Source organism: Malania oleifera, chromosome 8 (genome assembly GCF_029873635.1).
Source record: "Malania oleifera isolate guangnan ecotype guangnan chromosome 8, ASM2987363v1, whole genome shotgun sequence".
Lineage (NCBI taxonomy): Eukaryota > Viridiplantae > Streptophyta > Magnoliopsida > Santalales > Ximeniaceae > Malania > Malania oleifera.
In genome coordinates this window covers 7,154,714-7,177,208 of record NC_080424.1, presented here as the reverse complement: position 1 = coordinate 7,177,208, position 22,495 = coordinate 7,154,714, and the positions used below count along the sequence as shown (strand labels likewise).

Below are 22,495 nucleotides of genomic sequence, written 5' to 3'. Positions count from 1 at the left end.
ACTCTCGAAACTTATTTGATTCATTACTTGAGAGATTAGTGTCAGATTTGTTTTGTATTTGATATCAGCTCATTTGAGGAGCATTGGTTTGTATTTCATCTTCTTGTTGTAAAGGGATTAGTTCTCGTATTGAAGGTTCTTGGTGAACCGTTGTTGAAGGTTCTTGGTGGATCATTTTGCAAGGCTTCTTGGTGAACCTTGAGGCTCTTGGTGAGTATTGAGGGATTTGTTCCCGTGTTGTAAGGCTTCTCTGTCGGTGAAGGAGTTGGATAATGGATTGTGGAATCCTTTAGTTGGTCTCTAGGCGTGGACATAGGCTTGGTACCAAACTACGTTAAAATATTGGTGTTGAGATTTCTCTTCTCTATACTTTTAAATTTGTATCTTGTACATGATTTAAATTTTATATATTGTGATATAATTGCTTGTATCTTGCCAAGAATTTTATTTTGTAAAGAAAAGAGAAAATACGTGAAAGAGTCCATTCACCCCCCCCCCTTTAGACTCTACACTTAGGTCGACACGTAATGTTCAGTGCACAATAGAGTGATCTATCAATGGTTGGGTACGTGGATGCTGACTCTGCAGGAGATCTAGATTATAGTAGGTCTACCACATGGTACGTATTTACCCTTGTGGGAGGACCTATTTGTTGGAGGTCTATGGTGCAGTCGCTTTTAGCTTTGACTACTACTGAGTTCCATACATGGCAGTGGCTGAGGCTACCAAGGAAGTGATGTGGCTTGCGGGATTGGTTAGAGAGATGGAAGTCTAGCAAGGTAGAGTTCAGCTGCAGTGTGATAGTAAGAGTGTCATCTACTTGGTGAAGAATTAGGTGTACCATGTGAGGACAAAACACATTGATGTGTAGTTTCACAAAGTCAGGGAACTGATTACTTTTGGGGAACTTCTTCTTAAGAAGGTTCATATGTCTGACAATGCGGCTAATTTGTTGACAAATTCGGTCACAATGGACAAGTTCTTGTATTGCTTAGACTTAATCAACATCTCCAAGTGCTAGGCGGGAGACATACCCAATCTACTATCCCGAGTGGCGCAATGGTTATGCTTTCAAATTTCCTAAGTGGTGAATATTTGCCAAAGTGGATATTGTTGGGGATGTGGCTCATATTTTGAGTGGAAAAGCATGTACCCGAGAAAGTTACGTGAAACAAGGAATAAAAGCAATAGAGAAGGCTGCAGGACGAGGGCAAACCATCGACGGTTTGGGCTATAACCATCGATAGTTTCAAGCAGAATGTAGAGTGCTACTTCTCAGCTCCAAACCATTGATAGTTTGGCCTAAATCGTCGACGGTTTCTGATGGCGAACTTCCTGAAATTCAAATAGAGAGATAAGTAAATTGGCTAGATTGGAGGATTTTCCTCCAAGAATTGCTACAAGGATGCTTTAGATAGGATCTAAGGTTCTTGTACGTTTAGGGTTCACATATAATCTATGTTTTGTAACCCTAATGTAAGCTTTGGCATTGTTCCTAGTGAAAAACACAATTGCTGCTCCCGTGGACGTAGGCAAATTGTCAAACCACTTAAATCTTGTGTCTTTTGGTTGTGTTTTCGTTCTTATCATTACTGAGTGTTTGCTTCTTGAGTATATTTCATCATCGAGTGATTGCATTGGTTGTTTGTTGATTAATTCGTGTGTGATTGTGTGCTTCCACTGCACATTCGACGAACAACAAATCAAATTACTTTCACCATATGCTTACAGTTCGTTTGGCAGCCATACATGGAAGAATTACTTAGCAGGCATCCTGACCATTGTGTGTAAGTGTTAGGAGATGCAATCTAGTGATCACTAATCCCAATGATATGTGTTTATGTTGTTGAGTTTCAATGACTTGATTGTGTACTAAGACAATTCAGGATGAATCAGTGCATCCCAACAAAGATTGAATTCTTTTGGAAACTCTATGACATTGACCTACGACACAAGACTAGCATATATTGGCCAATGTATCATTGGCGGTGGGTAGATATGTGGGAGGACAAACGTAACCATGTTATTACTACATACTTAACTGATGAGGGACTATCTTACCACATTGATTATTTGAAATGGTGTCGAATGAATACACGTCGATTTTTGTCACATATGGCTGCATCACTAGGGGTTATGGTATGGTAATTTATTTACGATTTTTAATTCCAATAACTAATAACATGAAAAAAAAATTTGATAATTAATTTTTCTTAGATGTCAAACTTCGAAAGTATACACAAATTGGCAAGGCACTCGACAATTGTTATAACTAATGATGATGTGAATTGTATTCAAATGTTATATATTGATGGACTGAGGGTTGTAAAGAATCAAAAAGAATTTACTCCGATCAGCCAAAGTTGAGCACTTGCCCTGTTGATACTACTACAGGGCCTTCTAGACCTCCTTCAAGTAAGCGTTGAAGAAGGACTACATCACTTGTTCAAGTGCAATATAACAATGATGACGATGATGATAGTGGTGGTGATGTTGATGAGCATGATCACCTTAACTTTCACTAAGTTTTTCGCGTCTCCGCCATCTAGACCTACTTTCGATTTCATGTCCACCCAACCAGCTCGTACTTCAAATTATGCAGGTCCTAATACTTCTTCACAAGCAGAGGAGTCCTATAATGAATACATGCAAACACCAACTCCATATAAGCCCCTTACATATAGTCTTACAATTGTTGAAATAGACTATAACACCAACTATGGGATATCAGCAATTGGTAGAAATGGGGAGATGAGTAAAGTGAGAGGATACTGCATACAACAGTTGAAATTTTTATTTTTATTTTTAAGAACTATTTGAAAATTTTAAATGAAAAAAAAAATATTTTTTATATATCAAAACTTATTATTGGCTTCCATTTTTTTTTTTTTTATATATATATAAACAAGACAAAACTCCTAGTAGAGATAACTAAACGATTCTAATATATTTTTTTAAGACATAAATATTTTAGTATTATTTATAATTTGACGCGTCAAACACGTGCTGACAATGGATTTATTTCAACGTCCAGCCCCCTACACATTTGTGAGTATGAGCCTTAGGTGACCAATGACTAGTCAAGGCTACAAGACTGGGATTCAAGTCTATTGGGATATTACTTTAACCTTATAATTGACTTTTATATGCTGTATTTAAATTGAGTTTGAGAGGAGGGGTGAGAATAATTTGGTTAAAATCAAATTAATTGAATTAATGGAGTAAATTTGGTCAGTTCGGTTTGGTTAAAATGTATTCGGTTCGATTCGATTTTTATTTTCGTTAAATTTTGATTTTTGATTTTCGGTTCGGTTTTTGGGTTTGATTAATGGTATAAATTAATAATAATTAATTATATATTAAAATATTTTATATATTATATATATGCTAAAATTTTATATATATTATATATTATTTATTTTATATATATTAAAAATCTGTATTATATATATATTAAAATATTAAATCGGTTAAAATCGAAATTTAGTTCGGTTAGTTTTGAGTTCGATTAAATATGAAATTTTGGTCGTTTTGGTTAATGATATTTTTTAACTGAAAATTTTCAGTTAATTTGGTTAATTAACCGAACCGACCGAATGCTCGCCCCTAAATTTAGAGTAAAAATTTTAGATGTTGTATAAATTGTATTTGCATAGCGGAATATTGAATCAATCAAATGCAGCAATCAATGATAAACAATTACAAAACACAACCATGCATTATATCTGAAAGCAATAGAAATAACACAAGAAATTATGTGGTTCCGCAATGCCTATATCCACGAGAGCAATCGACAAAACTTTCCTACTATCTGGTGTTAAAGACACTTACAATATATTACAAATACATCAAGAACAAATGTATATATAAAGTTCCTGGAGGCTTTCCCTCCAAACTCCAACCAACTTAATGTCTTTTTTTCAAAATTTAAAAATCTGTGCTGAGTTCCTAAGCCAAACCATTGACGGATTGGGCCAAATCATCGACGATTTTAGACAAAATAGAAATTGTCTGAAATCATATACCAAACCGTCGACAGTTATGGTGAATTTGTCGATGGTTTCCCTGCTATTCCTTAACACTATGATTTTCCACCATGTTCTCTCCTTGTACATGCACCCTATTCAGTATATGAATCACATATCACAACAATCTTTACCTTGGAGTTATCAAGATATCCGATGCGTTCTCGAATCTGTGAACTTTCTCAAGTACAAGTTCACCTGAAGAAATCAACTCTCGGATCCTTTAGAACCTTACATCTATATGTTTGGTTCTAGCATGATACACTTGATTCTTCGCTAATAAATGAAACTTTCACTATCACAATGTAACACAACTTCACCTTATTGTATACCCAACTCCTTAACTAAACCAGTAAGCCATACTCTTCTTTTGCAGCTTCACCGACTGCCATGTATTCAGACTCAGTTGTAGACAATGCCACCAAGGATTGTACCATGGACCTCCAACAAATAGGTCCTCCCACAAGGGTGAATACATTACCCGTTGTAGACCTTCTGCCATCCATATCCCCTACATAATCAACATCAACAAACCCAACAACTAATGGACTACTCTGTTGCTTGTCGAACATGATACCATAGTCAGAAGTACCCTGAATTAGAAAGAAACTTACTCACCACACTTACTGCATGTGCCAAGTTTGGTCTTGTACACACCGTGACATACATTAAACATCCCACAACACTTGCATAGGGGACCTTTGACATGTCCCAAATTTCATCATCAGTCATTGGGCATTCAGTGGTAGACAATTTAAAGTGATTCGCTAGAGGTGTACATACTGATTTAGCATCAGCCATGCTGAATCTTTCCAACACCTTCTCCACATAACCGTCCTGAGATAACCACAACCTCCCTGCAGTTCTTTCCCGATAAATCTCCATCCCAAGTATCTTCTTGACTACACCAAGATCCTTTATGTCAAACTCTTTATGCAGCATAGTCTTTAACTGATTTACCTTAGTTAATTCCTTCACAACACCCAGCAATTATACTCACACCCTATAGTCTATCCGATCATATAGGAATCAAATCATTTGTACCATTACCTCAGAGATTGTTTCAGCCCATAAAGAGAATTCTTCAGTTTGCAAACTAGATGCTCTTGCCTAGGTTAATTGATTCCCTCTAGCTATACCATATAGATTTGCTCCTCCAAGTCACCATGGAGAAATGTTGTCTTCATGTCCATTTTTTTTCCAAATGTAGGTCATAATGAGAAGCTAATCCCAACACTACCTTGATAGAAGTGTGTCGGATCACAGGTGAGAATATTTCATCATAATCTACTCTTTTCTTCTATGAGTATCCCTTTGCCACTAACCGTGCCTTGAATTTCTCTCATTCCTTTTTTGAAATTGCTTCCTTCTTCCTATATACCCATTTGCAGTCTATCGCCCTCTTCCCATTTGGAAGCTCCATTAAATCCCAAGTCTGATTCTTATGCAAAGATTCCATTTCCTCCATCATAGCATCCATTTACATACTTCTCTCCTAGTCGTGCACTACCTCTTGAAAAGTAGTTGGATTCTTACGACTAGTAATGTTATAATGAAAGCATAAGATATTATATAATCAAATTCATACCTAAACGGTGATTTGATAATGTATCTGGATCTCCGTATAGGAACCCTATCAACTTACTGGTTTTCCAAACTAAAACTCCCTAAAATTGGGGAACCAAGATCATTGCCCTGAGTTTCTAACTCCACCTACACAACATGCTCATCTCTGATCTAGTTTTTTGGCTCCTGTTTCTCTTCACCATCTTCTTGAGTAGGCTTCACCATAGCTTTCTCATCGAAAACTACATCTCTATTGATCATCACCTTATTTGTTATTGGATTCCACAACTTGAATCCTTTCACACCTTTATGATATCCCAAAAAAATGTAGCATCTAAACTTTGCATCAAGCTTCGATCTCTCTTCACCAAATATGTATATATAAGCTGGACAATCAAATACCCTCAAACTGGAGTAGTCTACCGCATTACCTGTCCATACCTCCTCTGTCACTTTTCCCTTTAATGATGCCCTTGATGAGCAGTTTACCAAGAAACAAGTCATACTAACTGTCTCGGCCTAGAAGTTTTTCACTAGCCCTACATTCAACCTGAGATAACGAGCTCTCTCAGCCAGAGTTCGATTTATCATTTTAGCCATACTATTTTGTATTGGTGTCCGTCAAACAATGAAAAGTTTCCTAATGCCCTGCTGTGCATAAAACTCCATGAACCTAGAATAAGCTTACTCGATCCCATTGTCTGACCTAAGGCATTTAACTCTCTTCCTGATCTTGTTTTCTACTTCGCCTTTCCACAACTTAAACCTAACAAACGTATCTGATTTGAGTTGCATGAAGTACACCCAGACCTTCCATGAGTAGTCACCAATAAAACTCACAAAATACATATGAGCACCTCGTGATGCTACTCTCATCGGCTAGCCCCCAAACATCAGAATATATGTAATCAAGAATACCTTCCGTATTGTGAATAGTTGTTATGAACTGCACCCTGTTCTGCTTTCTAAGAACACAAAACTTGCAAAAGTTTAACTTACATGTTTTCATACCCTTCAATAGTTTCCTGTTATGAAGTTCTTTCATGTCATGCTCACCCATATGCCCTAGCTTCATATGCCACAAAACGGCGTCATCAAATTCAAAATCTACGGTTGCAGCTCCACCAAAAGTTGTAGTGTCCAACAGTGTATAAATGTTTCCATCTAACTTTTGCCTTTTCATTATCGTTAGATTTCCTTGCACACCTTTATAATTCCACTTTTGGACTTGTAACTGAATCCGTTACAATCTAAAGTGCCTAATGAAATTAGACTTTCCATAGGTCTGGAATGTGTCTTACATCACATAGGATTCTTACAGAACTATTGAACATTTTAATTTGTACATTCCCTATTCCAATGATTTTACATGAAACATCATTGCGCTTAAGGACTGAACCTGAATTAACTAACCTGTAAGCACTGAACCACTCCTTATTTGGATTCATGTGGTAAGAACACGCCGAGTCTAGGATCCAAGAGTTCATGAGGCAATCCGACCCTAATGAAATTGAAAGTGTGTCACCATCACTGCAATCTAAATTTCATTCTTCAACTACATTTACTGATTTTGAAGTGCTTTCTTACTTTTCAGAATTCCCTTTCTTTCATTCCAAACACTCTGATTTTATGTGCCAATTTTTACCGCACTTAAAACACCGGATATCCTTTTTCCTCTTGGACTGAGATTGGGACTTATTTTAATTTGATCAATTTATGAATTTTCCTCTCCCACATTCATGGTTACCCTTCACCACAAGCCATTTATCGTGTGAAATTTCATCGCTAACTTTCTTTCTTTGATGAAAGCCCAGCAACGCACTTGTTACCTCTTCAAATTCAGGGTCTCTTTACCCTATGTCAAAGTCATAACCAAGTTCTCATATGTGTGAGACGCTAACAGGGAATTCAGTAGCATTAGCTCCTTGTCATCTTCCTTGAATTTCCCATCAACCTGCATTAAATTACTTATGATTTGAGTGAATGTGTTGATGTGTTGGTTCGAATCCAAACCTTCCACGATCTTAAACTAGTATAACTTTTGCTTAAGAAAAAGTTTATTCATAAGAGACTTCAACATGTACCAACTTTCAAGCTTTTGCCAAATAGCCGTAGGAGAATCCTCTTCCATGAGGTGATACAGCACGTCATTGGCCAAACACAATCTAATAGTAGCCACAACCTTTGTCTCTAATTCCTTCCAATTTTCCTCATCCATGCCTTTCGGTTGAACACCATACAAGGCCTTCACCATTCCTTGCTACACAAGCAAATCTTTCACCCTTCTCTACCGCAGACTGAAATTTCTAATTCTATCAAACTTGACAACATCAAATTTCGTAGACGAAGTACGCGGAACCATTACAACAATGCTCAGACACCAATTCATTGTATAAATTGTATTTGCACATCAGAATATTGAATCAATCAAATTAAATGCAGCAATCAATGATAAAACAATATTTTATAGAACACAACCACACATTATATTTGAAAATAATAGAAACAACACAAGAAATTATGTGGTTCGCCAATGTCTACATCCATGGGAGCAATTGAAAAAGATTTCTTACTATCTAATGTCAAAGACACTTACAATAAATTAAAAATATACACACACACACACACAAAGTTCTCATAGGCTTTTGCTCCAAACCCCAACCAACTTAACGTCCCTCTTTCAAATTTCAAAAATCTACGCTAAGTTCTTGAGCCAAACCGTAGATGGATTGAGCCAAACTGTCAACGGTTTCAGACAGAATAGAAATTGTTTGAAATCATGTACCAAACTGTTGATGGTTACAGTGAATCCATTGACGGTTTCCCTGCTGCTCCTCAGCACTATAATTTTTCACCATATTTTCTCCTTGTACATGCATCTCATTCAGTATATGAGCCACATATCACAACATTAGATTTATAATTTAAACTTTTATAAATTTGTATAGTGGTAGTGATATGAATTTTAAACTTCCAAAAATAGTGTTAATATTATCCAAATTCTAAGATTAAAAAAAATTTCAAACTAAGGTTTAAAATTAGGAGAGGATGAAATTAAGAAATTGGTCGAGACTATTTATTTAGTACTTGAACAAAAAAAATTAAAATTATTTTGATAAAAATTAATACCACTTACCTTAATTAATTGTGATAACATTATTGCAATTGGTAGAGTAAACAATCATTATTATAATGATAAATCTTGACCCATAAGAAGGAAATACAGTACTGTGAGATCATATTTAAGTAGTGGTATCATTAATGTGAATTATATAAGATCTACTGAAAATTTTACAAATCCATTAACTAAGATCTTGGTAAGAGAAAAGGTTTAAAATACATCAAGGGGGGTGGAATTAAAGCTCATAAAATCATGAACCACATATAAGGGTACCCAACTCAGGGTCTAGAGATCCTATAACTCAGTTCAATGGGAAAAACGAATCATATGGTGGTTGTAGGAAATGCACTATTATGTTAAATTCGTCCCTATGGTTTAAGAGCATTTATTTTGTAACAAAGATGGTTGAGTTTTAAAACTCTTAATGATAATATGTATCTCTTATGAGAAAGGTATCAAAGTTATAGGAGCATATTTGATAGATTTCACTTTAAGCATGAGAGTAGGACCACTTTCTATGAAAATTAGGATTTTCTCAAATGTGCTCATAAAATAGGGATTAGTACAAGACCAAAACATGTTGGCTATAAAGGTCATGTTAACATCCGGATTATTATGTGTGAGCAGTAATATTTTATTTCCCTTTTATGTAGTCATAGTTCAAGTTTGAGGCCACTACTCATTCTAGAGTAAAGATTATTGTTCACTAAGTGAAAATTCAACATAGAGCACACCTTCAATATGCATAATTATCACTCCTCGGTTGTTAAACTTTCCACACACATTTTGCATTCATAATATTAAAATAAGGGGGGAATTGTTAGTTTATTTTAATATTTTAATTTTTTAAATTTATATACGGAGTGAGTGTATCTTGGGATAGGGCATGTACTTTATATTGAGAAACGAATCTACATTTAGTTGAGTCTCTCATTCATATATTTCACAAATCCCTAAAATCATCTATGTGAGCGTACCTTGATTTGAGATGTGTATCTATTTATTTTAGATACATCATGTTTATTAAGTATATGGATAATGAAAGGTTTAGTATGCCTTTAACCCTATAGTCTTGGCTTTACACAACATAACTTTTACACACTAATCTCTCTACATCATTCTTATTATCATTCGAGTCTAGAGAGTTTGATAACTTAAGAAGATGTTCTTTTATGGAGCTTGGCTCTTTCATATGTGCAGAGTTAGAGAGTTATATGATTCAAATCAGGCTATTATATCTTGGGAGAGACAAGTCAAATAAGGTTATTGTAGAGACCCGAAAAATTAAATTAATGAGAAAGTAAAAGAAAAGAAGGTTTTTGGTTTGGTGTAGACCAAATCGTCGACGGTTTTTTATTTACTACGGGCCGGTTACAAGTAAAACAGTAAAAAGTGCTGGTTAAAGACCCAAATCGTCGATGGTTTTGTGAGGGGTGCAGAAAACCATCGACAATTTTGTCTACAGTGCTGATTTTGAAGTGGGTTGCGAGCTTCATTTCTTTTAAACAAAAAAAAAATCTTTCTCTCTCTCTCTCTCTCTCTCTCTCTCGAAACCCTCTCCCTTCTCTCTACGATTTCACTCTGATTATAGCCCGAATTGACGATCAGAAGCTACCACAAAATCCTAGAAGCGATCCTTAGCGGTTTAATCGGTGCAGATTTTCAATTTAGGCATTCCAGGCACCACTCCAAAGTCGAGGTAAGGATGTTAAATGTTGGTATTTAATTGATTTAATGGAGTGTTTGGGCCTAGATATGTTTTAATGATAATAATTTTAGGGTTGATGTTGTTTGAATTGGAGAAATGTGAATTTCAGGGTTTGAGCTTCGAACATCATGAGGCGTGGATTTAGGGTTGTTAGCAGGCGTCTTAGTAAACCAGATAAGGGGATATATTAAGTCAGATATTTGGGAATACTGATGTTGAATTGAGAAAACTTCAAAAACATATTTAATATTATTTTGTCAGCAAAATATGTTTTTCTAGGCCAGATAATTTATTACAGAGTAGTGCTCACTTGTGTGTAGCATGAGTATAAATTTTACTGTAAATAATGGTATGTCAAAATATTTTATGAATTCAAAGTACAAACATGATTTGACGACAATTTTTAGAAAAATTATAAACAATATAGAAATTATATTTTTAGTATATTATGATATTCAGCTGGCACGGATGCCGTGATATTCAGTCGGCGCAGATGCCATGACTAGATATATTTATAATATATATTCAGAGATATTATTATTATGACAGTTTTTACACAGAGTCGTGAAACAGTATTATAAAAGATATTATAGAATCATGATAATTTAGCTTATGCAGAATCATGGTCATTTCAGTTTATACAGAATCATGGTAAAACGGTAATATACAGACATAGTATTATATAATATCAGATCCCTGATGAACTAAAACAGATTATAGAGTACGGTACCGTAGTTAGCTAGACAGATCAGACAGTATAACCCTTGTGTGCCGACCCGAAAAGTGTTTAGGAGAGTAGGATGGGTGGACCAGGTTAGTGTTAGCCGATAGTGCAACCACACAATTCAGAAAGTGTTTGGTTGGAGGCCGATTAGCCTCGAAGTGTTGCAGAGAGCAGGATACCCACTATGTGCCAACCCGAGAAGTGTTGCGAAAAGTAGGATGGGCGGACCAAGTTGGGTGGGCAATCGTGCGTAGTTATGTCATGTTTGACTTAGCCTGATAGGCCAGCCAGAGTTAAGTTCAGCCCACAAGCCACACAACCTGAATAATGCGAGGTTAATTCATGATATACAGTTTTCCATCTAGGGTATGATTTCAGTAATATACATATATAGCAGATGATTTATATGTAAACAGAAATTTAGCATGATACAGTATGTTATGTTGATTTATGATTTATTCAGATTAATACAGAACAATTTTACCTGACTTGTCAAATGCGGTTAAACTATGTATAGATTTCCCTTACTGAGAGGTGTCTCACGCCAGAAATACAAATACTATAGGAAACCCAGATAGATGAGCGGACCAAACTCCAAGATAGAGGAGGCTAATAGTGCTACCCTGGTTGAAGGGTAAGTAGTTGGATTGAAATCGGGATGGATTTTGGGGGGTATGACCCTAGGATATTTATGGTCCTTTTTGGGATGTATATGTGTATTTTGGCTACAGTAAAACTTTGGTATTGTATATAAGGTTAAGTATATCATGGTTTCCGCTGCATAGTTGGTATGTATGTATAGACAGGTTTATCCTTGATACTCCTTTGGGTTCGGGTTGACTTTGATAATGTTTTATGGTATCAGAGTAGAATTATTTAAAAAATAATATATATATATATACAGAATTTCCGAGGCGTTACAGTTCTACTGTTTTGATTTATGGGTTAAGTTGAAAAACTACAAAGGGTTTGAACCTCCTTAAAAAGAGTAAGATATTCGTGTCTCAACCTAATTGTGAATCATATTAAAATTTTATTTTAGTTCAATTTTTCTATTATATTTATACTAAATTTCCTAATAAGCGATATGAAGAATTATGTTTGGTAAAGTAAGTTTTGACAGAGTAACAAATTTTTATAATCGTTGGTAGGCCACTTGATCACATCTTAACTAGAGGTGCAAAAATCTCAAAAGAGAAAAAAAATTACTAATTTTAGATTACTTGAAAGAATTAAAATGTTTCAGCTTTAGTAGGGAAGTCCTACTCGATTATCTTTCGTCACAAAAGTATGTGGCTATGAATATTAGAAAGAGAATCGATCTCTTCACGTGATTGTACACATAATATTGTCCACTAAGATAATTAACCTATAGAAAAGGGTCTCACTCTTTCTTTTTTTTTTTTGCCTAAAATGGATTCTTCTTGAATTAAATTAAGCAAATAAAAAAAAAAAAGAAGGTAAGATCTAATTTCACAAGGTTAGCATGTAAATTGTAATGGCCAAATCTATCGTCACGGGAAGTAGTTCAATCTTCATTCAATTAAGAAGATACCTAAAAGGTTTAGGTAATTCTTTCTTATTAAGAAATTGCTTCGCATGCATCATACCAAAACATATATTGGATTAACTTTTTTGACATTAAAATTAATGAAAAATCAATTTAACCTCAAACCAAGAGAAAATATTTATAACCCTTTTTATCTTTGTACATATAAGATCCAAGTAGTTATAGATAAGTGACAACAAAAGTTAATAGAATCACATAATTACATTTGATTCACCTAAAAATTGTTTTAAATCTAAAGACATGTTCATTCGTATAAAAATTTACATTTTCTAAATGAAGAAAACAATATTTTTTATTTATTCTCTTTTTGGATTAATGATATTATAAAAGAAAAAGGAAAATAAAAAATAAGATAGAAAATCCATTTTCATCTTTATTTTTCTATATCTCAAACATAATTAAAAATTAAACTTTATTTAACTATGATTAAAATTTTAAAAATAAAAGGTCAACCACTTGTAAAATAAAAATATTATTCATTCATTTGACGACCAAACAAGAAAGAATGAGTTCGTAAATGATTGAAATTTGTATAAATTTATATAAAATTCAGTATAATTATGTGTGTGTGTGTGTATCAAATTCCAAGATTATGAGAGACATAAATTTTGATTTTAGGTTTAAAATTAGAAAAGGATGAAGAAATTAAGTATTTGGGATTGAAAATTATTTTTTAAAAATCGGAATCATAATTTAAAAAAATAATTGAGAGGTGTGAAGGAATTATGCTTAATAAAAGAAAGTTTTGGCTTGATAACAGAATTAATAAATTTAGAGGAAAACTAAGAGCCATTTAGTTGTAGATAATATTTTTTATTTCTTATTTTTCAAAAATTTACAAAAAAAATATTGAAGTTTTTAGTTTTACATATTTTGTATAAAAAATAGGAAAAAAAAAAAAAGTTTGACCTCAATCATTGTAATTTTCAAAAAATTACAAGAAATGTCATCATATTTTTAAATTTTTAAAGTTTATATTTGAAAGTTGGAAAATATGTTTGCATTAGTTTCTATATTTTTAATTTCTTAACCTATGTTTAGAATTCATAGAACCACAAATCTAAATCTTGAAATTCATCCTCTTAAAAAATATCTTGCATAATTTTAGAAAATTAAAAAGTAAAAGCAAATTATTTTTTATAATTATTTTCAAATCTAGATATAAAAAATAAAAAATTATTTTGCACAATTAAAAAACCTTTTATTTTTACCTTTTAATTATGAATTTAAACAAAAACTACTACTCACTACTAAATGAGCCCAAAAATGCTTGAATTATTTCTCTTTGACATTGAAATTGATTAAAAATTAGTTTAAAATGGAATAACCTAGAGTTCACAAGTTCGAGATGTGAAAATAGTCTCTTACAAAAATGTAACGTAAGACCATATATTATATATTCATTGTGGTCCGTCCCTTCCTTGAACCCCGCATATCCAAGAGTTTTATGCATCAGACTATCTTTTTTATTTTTTTCTTTTTATAATCATACAAAGAAAGACCTTACAAGTGATTGAAAATCAAGATTGGATTTATCTCACAACACTTATAATGGTGATTCTAATATGAACTTTTAGGTGATACAACAATTTTAATCAAAAAATATATATATTTTAAAAATAGATGAATTTCATGATTTAAACTTACCCATTAAGCCCCACCAAGAATTTTTTTTTCATTTTTTTTTAAAAAAAATGACTAGTATTTTTTTAAAAAAATAATTCGTGCTAATAAATGTCAAGAAAATTTGTAATAATCACGAGATGAACTAGGGTAACTTAGAATAGATATAAAGATATGTTTATTTTATATATTGAGAGAGAATATTATTTTTGGCATTAAAAGTAAAACATTAAGTTAGACGTGTTTAGCAGGGGGATCGAACCTGTATATGAATCGGGTAAAAACAAGAAATAAGTATATTCATATTCTAAAATTATAGTCCTTGCAAGTATGATACACCATATTCTTAAGAGGGTAAGTATCATTGAACCTAAATTTAAGTATATTTAATTCAATCTCTTCATACAAATTTTAATTTTATAAACAAACGTACCCTTAAAAATAAAGGATGCAATTTTTACATAAATAAAATTAAAATCATTCTAATAAAATATTATTTATTTATTTATTATTATTAAAAAATTACTTTGCATGTATCTCATAAATTTACCCATACATACATTGAATTAAGTCTCTTTGAAAATTAAAAACCAATGAAAAAAAATTGTTTGACCACCCAAAAGTCATTAGTAAAAAAAAATAATAATTAAAAAAAGAACGTACATATAGACTAACACACAAAATTAATGGCGCGTAAATTCCTTAATTCATGATCCGCTGCTTCCGGTTCTTATTCTGCAAACCACGTCAGCGGAGGAGGTGGGTTCCACCCACGTGGGCCATCGGGCTATTAATGAAGATAAATATATATATTTTTAAAAATTGCTTGGGAAGTGGGGCCCGCTGACCTCGTGATCTACATCACCCTTAAACCGCATCGGATCCATCATTTTTGGACGGTTCAGATTTCACGGATCAGATAGTGGTTTGTTGAAACGAAATGGGACACCAGAGAGCGTGAGGATTTAAGAACAAGAGCGCTACCGTGCTCTCCCTTTCCCTTTCCGGTCTGGTGGGCGAGCTTGAAAACCGAACTAAAGCACGACAGCGACGGATTGGCCACCGTCAAACCTCCCTATATGACCGGAGAGTTCCATGTGATGTCGCCGGAGTTGGAGGTAGACAGGTGCAGAGTCAGAGAGTTGTAGACTCGCCGGGGTTTGAAGCGCAGGGGTACGTGTAGAGTTGCCGGAATCTGACCCAGTTGAGGAGAATGAGCCCTGACTGTGACGGAGTTGTGGGGGGCGCCGGTTGCCGGACGGTGGTCGTAGGAGTGAAGTTGGACTCGCCGAGTAGGGAGTTACTGACTTGGGCTCTGGTCAAGGTTGCTCAGCCTGGCGACCGCGTTGTTGCTCTTCATGTGCTTGGTAACAATGGTACGGTTGAGAGAGGATTTTTTTGGGTCTCTGCTTCTTGGTTTTTTTTTTTTTTTAATTGATTTCGATTTTGTTGTAGTAATTGTTTTGATCAATGGGTTTGTAGAAATTGTTGATCGTGATGGAAAATCGTCTCTTCTTTCGCTCGTCAAAGCATTTGACTCTGTTCTGGCTGTGTATGAAGGCTTCTGCAACTTGAAACAGGTAGGCCCTGCGGAGATTTTCCTCCTCTGTTCTTTTATTTGTCCTGGGTGGGTTTGTTGTTATTGTTTTCGTTTTTTTCTTTTTTTTGTTTTTTTTTCCCCCTTTTTTTCTTTTTGGTTTGCTCCTCCAAGTTTACCATCTATTTGGTTCTAGAGATAATTCAAGGAAAGTAAAGAAAATGGTATTTTGAATTCGACAATTTTTTGTTGTTTATCTGGGCGGATTGATTGTTAGGGGGAAAAAAAAAAAAAGAAGGAAGGAACCCAACTTAGTAAAATTTGGGCTCGATTGATTGGAGAGTTTGATATATTCGTGTCCTTTTCCTCAATTTTTTTCTTACCAATTCAACGGAGGAAACTAGATACTTTATCTTTTTGATGGGGAATCTGCAGGTGGATCTCAAGCTCAAGATATGCAGAGGTTCATCAGTCCGAAAAATTATTGTTCGCGAAGCAAAATCTTACGCGGCCTCCACTGTTATAGTTGGAATTTCTCGGAAACACCATACAATCCGGTCTTCAGCCTCTGTCGCCAAGTACTGCGCTAGTAAACTGTCGAGAGATTGTTGTGTTCTTGCTGTTAATAATGGAAAAGTTACGTTCCAGAGAGAGTCCTCTGTGAATTCTACTTCTGGTGACTCTCAAGGTTGTGATTTGTTCCTCGAGTATTGGCGTTGTTTGGAATTCTCAATTTTTAGCCAACGTAATATACTTTTTTTTTTTTCTTTTGCATGTTGCAGGAACGAGAGTTCATCGCACAAGTAGTTTTCTTAGTGCAATTCACCAATCGTTAAGCCTGAATTCTGAAGAAAGAAATAATGGCAATGGTGGTGGAGTGCCATTGGCAGAAAATGATCAGGAAATATTCCGGCGTTTGGAACAAGGGTTATTAAAGGCTAGTTTGGGTTCTAGGGAAGGTGCCCCGAAACAGAGCTGTTCCATTTGTTCACCAGCCTCTGTTCCATCAGGTAATTCTTCTACCCAAACAACAGAAGAGTCTTCTGGCGATGGTGGTGAAGACAATCCAATGGCTATAGTGCCAGTACAGACTGTGGAGGCTGCTTCGAGTTCAATTACTGTGTTAATCAGAGAATTGCCAGTGAGACCCGGCTGGCCACTTCTTCGCCGGGCTATTTTACCACATCGGCACGGTCCTGATAGGTCTTCATCAAATCAGATCTCTGTGGTACAATGGGCAATGCAGTTGCCTGGTAGGGATGATTCATCCCCAAACAAATCAGATCCAACACAAAATAGTTGCGATCAGGATGGAGTGCAAACTGTGCAATCATCTAATTTAGATGGAGAAAGTGGTGCTATTGTTCCAGTACATTCCAAGAATTTGTCTGCTCCATCTTCTCCAAGACACAGTTCCATTAGTTTACCGGAAGAGTTAGAGGGTCTGCATGAGAAGTACTCGGCAACTTGCAGATTGTTCAAGTACCAGGAACTCCTCTCAGCAACGTCGAATTTCATGCCTGGTTTGCTTCATTCCACTAGTTCATGTTTGAAAATTCTTAAAATCCATTTTCTGTATGTTATGCTCATGTCTTCATGTTATGCAATTTCAGAGAACTTGATCGGGAGAGGAGGGAGCAGTCAGGTTTATCGAGGTTTCCTCCCTGACAGCAAGGAACTTGCTGTGAAAATCTTGAAGCCTTCTGAGGATGTGCTGAAGGAGTTTGTTTTAGAAATTGAGATTATTACTACCTTGCATCACAAGAACATCATATCCCTTTTTGGGTTCTGCTTTGAGAACAACAATCTACTCTTGGTATATGATTTCCTGTCAAGAGGGAGCCTGGAAGAGAACCTTCATGGTATATAATTGCAAGGACTTCCTTCTTTACGCTCGCAATTGGATATTGAAATTTGTTGCCCTCTTTAGTTTTTGTTCAATCTCTCCTTTTTTTGACATGTGCTTATCAGGTAGTAGGAAGGATCCACTCTTGTTTCGTTGGAGTGAGAGATACAAGGTAGCCGTGGGTGTAGCTGAAGCATTGGATTACCTACATAATGGTAGGCCTCAAGCTGTGATCCACAGGGATGTGAAATCATCAAATATTCTGTTGTCCGAGGACTTTGAGCCACAGGTTATACACTTATATCATATTTTGATTTAGTTGCTCCGGTACTAGTTTCTTGTTTCTTTCTTTCATACTTTTTTGGATTGTCAAAGCTCATGCTATTCTGTTGATTTTCTCAGCTCTCTGATTTCGGACTTGCTAAATGGGCATCAACTTCCTCAGCACAGATAATATGCTCTGATGTTGCTGGAACTTTTGGGTTTGTTACTTCTTGCTCCTGCTCTAACTTCATATTGTGTATGGGTTTTTATTATCTGTCGAAAGAAACAACTCTCAACAAAAAGTGAGGCTTGGAAAAATATAGTTGAGTTGATAGAAAATTCCTCTTGCTGCAGCTATTTGGCTCCTGAGTACTTCATGTATGGCAAAGTAAATGACAAAATTGATGTCTATGCATTTGGTGTTGTACTCCTTGAGCTCCTCACTGGAAGGAAGCCTATAAACAGTGACTATCCAAAAGGACAAGAGAGCCTGGTTATGTGGGTATGTAATCTTAACTCGACATACTTGGTAGTCAAGTTTTCTTTTGACCTTGTTTCCTCAATAAATAGAAGTGGGTGAATTGCTATTCTCAGGCAAAGCCGATTCTAAATAGTGGGAAGGTTGCCCAATTATTAGATCAAAGCTTGGGCAATGACTACGACCAGGACCAAATGGAGAGGATGGTTTTGGCAGCTAATCTCTGCGTTAGACGTGCACCTGGAGCTCGTCCTAAAATGAGCGTCGTAAGTTCATCTCTGATCTTCCTTTCATGGGTCCCCTGCCATGAATTTGGTTGTTAAAGCTGCACCCTAGTTTAAAGTTTGTTTCCATAAAATTTCACCATCTTATGTTCAGAGCATCTTAAAATTAGTAATGTCACAAAGAAATATACCTAAGTTGAAGCAACGCTGAAAATGAAGCCTTCAATTTTATATGGGATGCTGTCCTCAAGATTATGAGCCTGGCTTTTATAGAGATGCCTTGGTCATCCTGCATCATCCAGTCCCTCTACCATAATTTCCTGGGGCCATTGTTATAAATTTGCTTTTCTAAGCTGACTAAGACACGTGGTTTGTGGGATCATTAAATTTATTTATTTTGGAATAAATGATCATTATTTTTATGTGTACTATTTGACCACAGGTTCTGAAGCTTCTCCAAGGTGATGCCGAAGTAATGAGGTGGGCAAGGCTACAAGTTGATGCCTCCAATGAACCTAATGCGCTGGATGACGAAGCTTGTCCACGTTCTAATCTTCAGTCCCACCTTAATCTTGCATTGCTTGATGTGGAGGAAGATTCTCTCTCCATGAGCAGCATTGAGCAAAGTGTCTCATTAGAAGACTACTTGCAAGGCAGATGGAGCCGTTCGTCGAGCTTTGACTAATCACATCTAGGGAAGTGCAAGTAAAACACAGTTCTCTTTGAGTGATTCTTTGTATAGTCTTCTGTTCTCTCTTTTTTTTCCCCACCATTTTTATGGATTTTGCAATTTTCTGGGTTTGCTTAAAGATGGGTGTTGGATGAGAGGTTGTTTGTGGGTGTGCCCTCCTCCTTCCCTCTAGCTGGCCATATGATCAGTCCCTATTTGGTGGGCTGGTTTTCTTTTTTTTTTTTTGGGTCTTTGATTGTGTCGGTTCCCTCGCTGGATTTGAAAAGTCATAGCCACATGTAATGGTTGATGGTTATCTGTTGAAAGTGAGCACATTTATCAAATGCTCATTTCTTAAATGTATGTATATGCCTGAAGAAGACAATAAAAGCATTGCTGCTTTTTTGATGGGTTGATTTCATGTTTTTTACGTTCATTATTTCTTGCTAGATTACTCTACAGTTTCACTGTGTCTTACTCATGTGGCGCAAGTAATAATGTGAATTGAATTGGGTGGGCAAGTTTTTCAGGACCATGCTCGTGTCATCCCTCAACTAGCACATATCATTGTTAAAGTTCATTTTTCATGTCTGGTGTGCTCTCCCCCTATTATTTAGATTCCTTTTGTACCACCCATCAACATCCTTTCTCAATGTGGCTCCCCACATCAGACTACCCTTTATATTTTCTCCAAAGTCACCAGTGTTTCCAACGCCACAAAAACAACATTGCTGCAATTTATCCAGATCGAAGCCCCACTCGCTATGAGTCTCTACCAGCTCCCCCTCCCTCCACCGACACCTGCTCTCCACCATTCGTAGGGCTCAAGTGCAGCTGGCTGTTGCGATGTCTGCCGCTCACATTTGCATGATAGAAATGTTGGTGGGAGGGCAAAAATATGGATCCCAACAAGAGGTTTTGACGTAAATACTTGAATTGCAGTAGAAACAACTATAATTTTTTTGACTTTCAGGGGTTGGTTGGGGTTTAGAAGTAGCAAGATCCATCCTTTGTATTATTTTTATCAGGCCCATGTCTGCCTGTTGCCTTCTCTTCCATATCTGCTGATAAAAAATATTCAGCAGTCTAAGCTGGGTCATTGGTTATCCCCAAAACACTATAAAATTGGGACTGAACTCATCGCAGATCCGCAAAAGATGCTGCTTTCTAAGGAATCTGTCGGCAGCATGAAGCTGTGGGGAAGTCTCTGAAATTAATAATTTAGCAGTGATGGGGCTAAGGTCCTAAGTTGTGGAAGAGGAACAATTGTTCATGGTGGGGTACTATCTATGAACGTGCCTACACTTTTGGCTTTATTAATTTACTGCGTCTACACTCACAATAGTCCTGCAAAGTCCAAGTTGCTGAGCACTACTCACTGGTCTATGGTCACTGGTGGGTAGTTTATTGGGAAGAGGAATGGGTTGGTGGGAGGAAGATGGTGGGAAAGAGAATGAGTTGTGGTAGATCTGATACTCTTTTATCTTCTTCTTGGTTCTTCTTTTCCTCTTTAAATATTGTCCCTACAAAACATATTGATATATACAATAATATCTTTGTTTCAATTAATTGATTGAAGTGTAATAAAGTAATTAAAAAAAAATATTAGGCAAAACATTTCATTTTCCGATTATTTATACCTCATCCATAAATTTATTGTCAAGTAAAATTTTAAAAAATTAGCTATTTTGACACACGAAACGACATAACTGTCGTTCAAATACGTACAAAAAAATTATGTAATTCCCTCGAAAAAAAAATTTTCGTACTCAATTGTTGGGGATAATTTTTTTCAAACATCTAAAGAAATTATATAATCTCCCTTCGGCACCAAAAAGTTCAAACCCCATCATTGATGATGAATCTCCATCTAGTGCAATTAATTATATGCATGTCAATGGTAAAATAGTTAGGTATTTGAAATTTTATTAAGCTACTTGACGATAAAATGAGGGAAGGGTTATCAAAAAATCAAAATTTAAGAATCAAACGTTAAGGGAGGTTTGTGAAAGGCTCCACATTTTTATTTTATTTTTTTCCAAACTGAAGGTAGGTCAGTGTCTTTTGTTCTAAAATATTTCATTAGGATTATGTTTTGCGCTCGTTTAAAATCTCGCATTAGGTCCTTTAGAATCTCACTGATGGACTTACTTAGAAGCTCAGATAACAATAGTGATAAAGACGTCAATTTATAGTTCACTTAGTTTCTATTCAATTAGTCTTCATCTTTTATTCTTTCTCCATTTTTTTTCCATTTTCCATTTCAACAAACATAACCTAACTCTTACTTCTTGGGCTGTTATGGCAGCAGCATTACACCATTTGATGTTTATATTTATATGAGTTTGTTTCACAAATCTATCAAATAAAGTATCTTTAAATTAAAATTAACACAATCTTAAGGATGAACTTCAAACTTCTTTGTTATTTGAATGAATAAATTGTACATTCAAGCTCAAGTTGGACTCAAATTAAAGTTCAATTAAAATTTTAATTAACAAGTTTAAATGTGGTAAAACTCTTATTAAATTGACTCTTTTGTGACCCTAATTCCATTATCTATTATTAAATTTCCATAGCCCATTATTTTAAATATGTTAAAAGTAATCGCCATTATTAATTTATCTCATAAATTTTAACTTCCTAAATTAATTTTTTAAAAAAAATTAAAATTGTAAACCTATAAATGTTGAAAAATTGAAAACTAAAGTGGCATTTTTTTATATATTTTGAAAATTTTGGGATAGAACATGAAATTATTTTTTCCATATATAGGTATTAAAAATACAAAGCATATACAATTTTTTTTTTTTTTTGGAAAAAAGGGCGGCACCTCTTATCTTTATTAGAAAACCCCTTACTTATGGCGGAGGAATACCATGGTTCCAACCTGGAGACTTGGGGACAACAATCAAACCCCAAGACTCTAAAATTAACTTTACCAACTTATTCGAAACCAATAAACCAATGACTAGCAACAAAACAAATAAATAAGAAGTAAACAACTATAAATGGAAAACAGACGAAACTCCGGAAGATAGCACAAAGCATCACGAGCACAAGGAAGGAAATCCCAACAAATTCAATCGAATCACTCCCCTGACTTGTTGTGGAAGATCATCCTGACAACTATATGATC

General features: G+C 35.2%; 1 protein-coding gene across 1 annotated transcript; it reads left to right on the top strand.

Annotated features, from left to right (window-relative positions):
- Window positions 1–15,226: 15,226 nt before the first annotated feature.
- LOC131161570 (protein kinase STUNTED-like) lies at window positions 15,227–19,764 on the top strand. Its single transcript, XM_058117412.1, has 10 exons — window positions 15,227–15,713; window positions 15,820–15,917; window positions 16,310–16,562; window positions 16,657–17,397; window positions 17,488–17,736; window positions 17,846–18,009; window positions 18,123–18,202; window positions 18,339–18,486; window positions 18,579–18,728; window positions 19,129–19,764. The coding sequence occupies exons 1-10, from the start codon at window positions 15,551–15,553 to the stop codon at window positions 19,369–19,371; spliced, it is 2,289 nt and encodes a 762-aa protein (XP_057973395.1). The 5' UTR covers window positions 15,227–15,550; the 3' UTR covers window positions 19,372–19,764.
- Window positions 19,765–22,495: the final 2,731 nt, after the last annotated feature.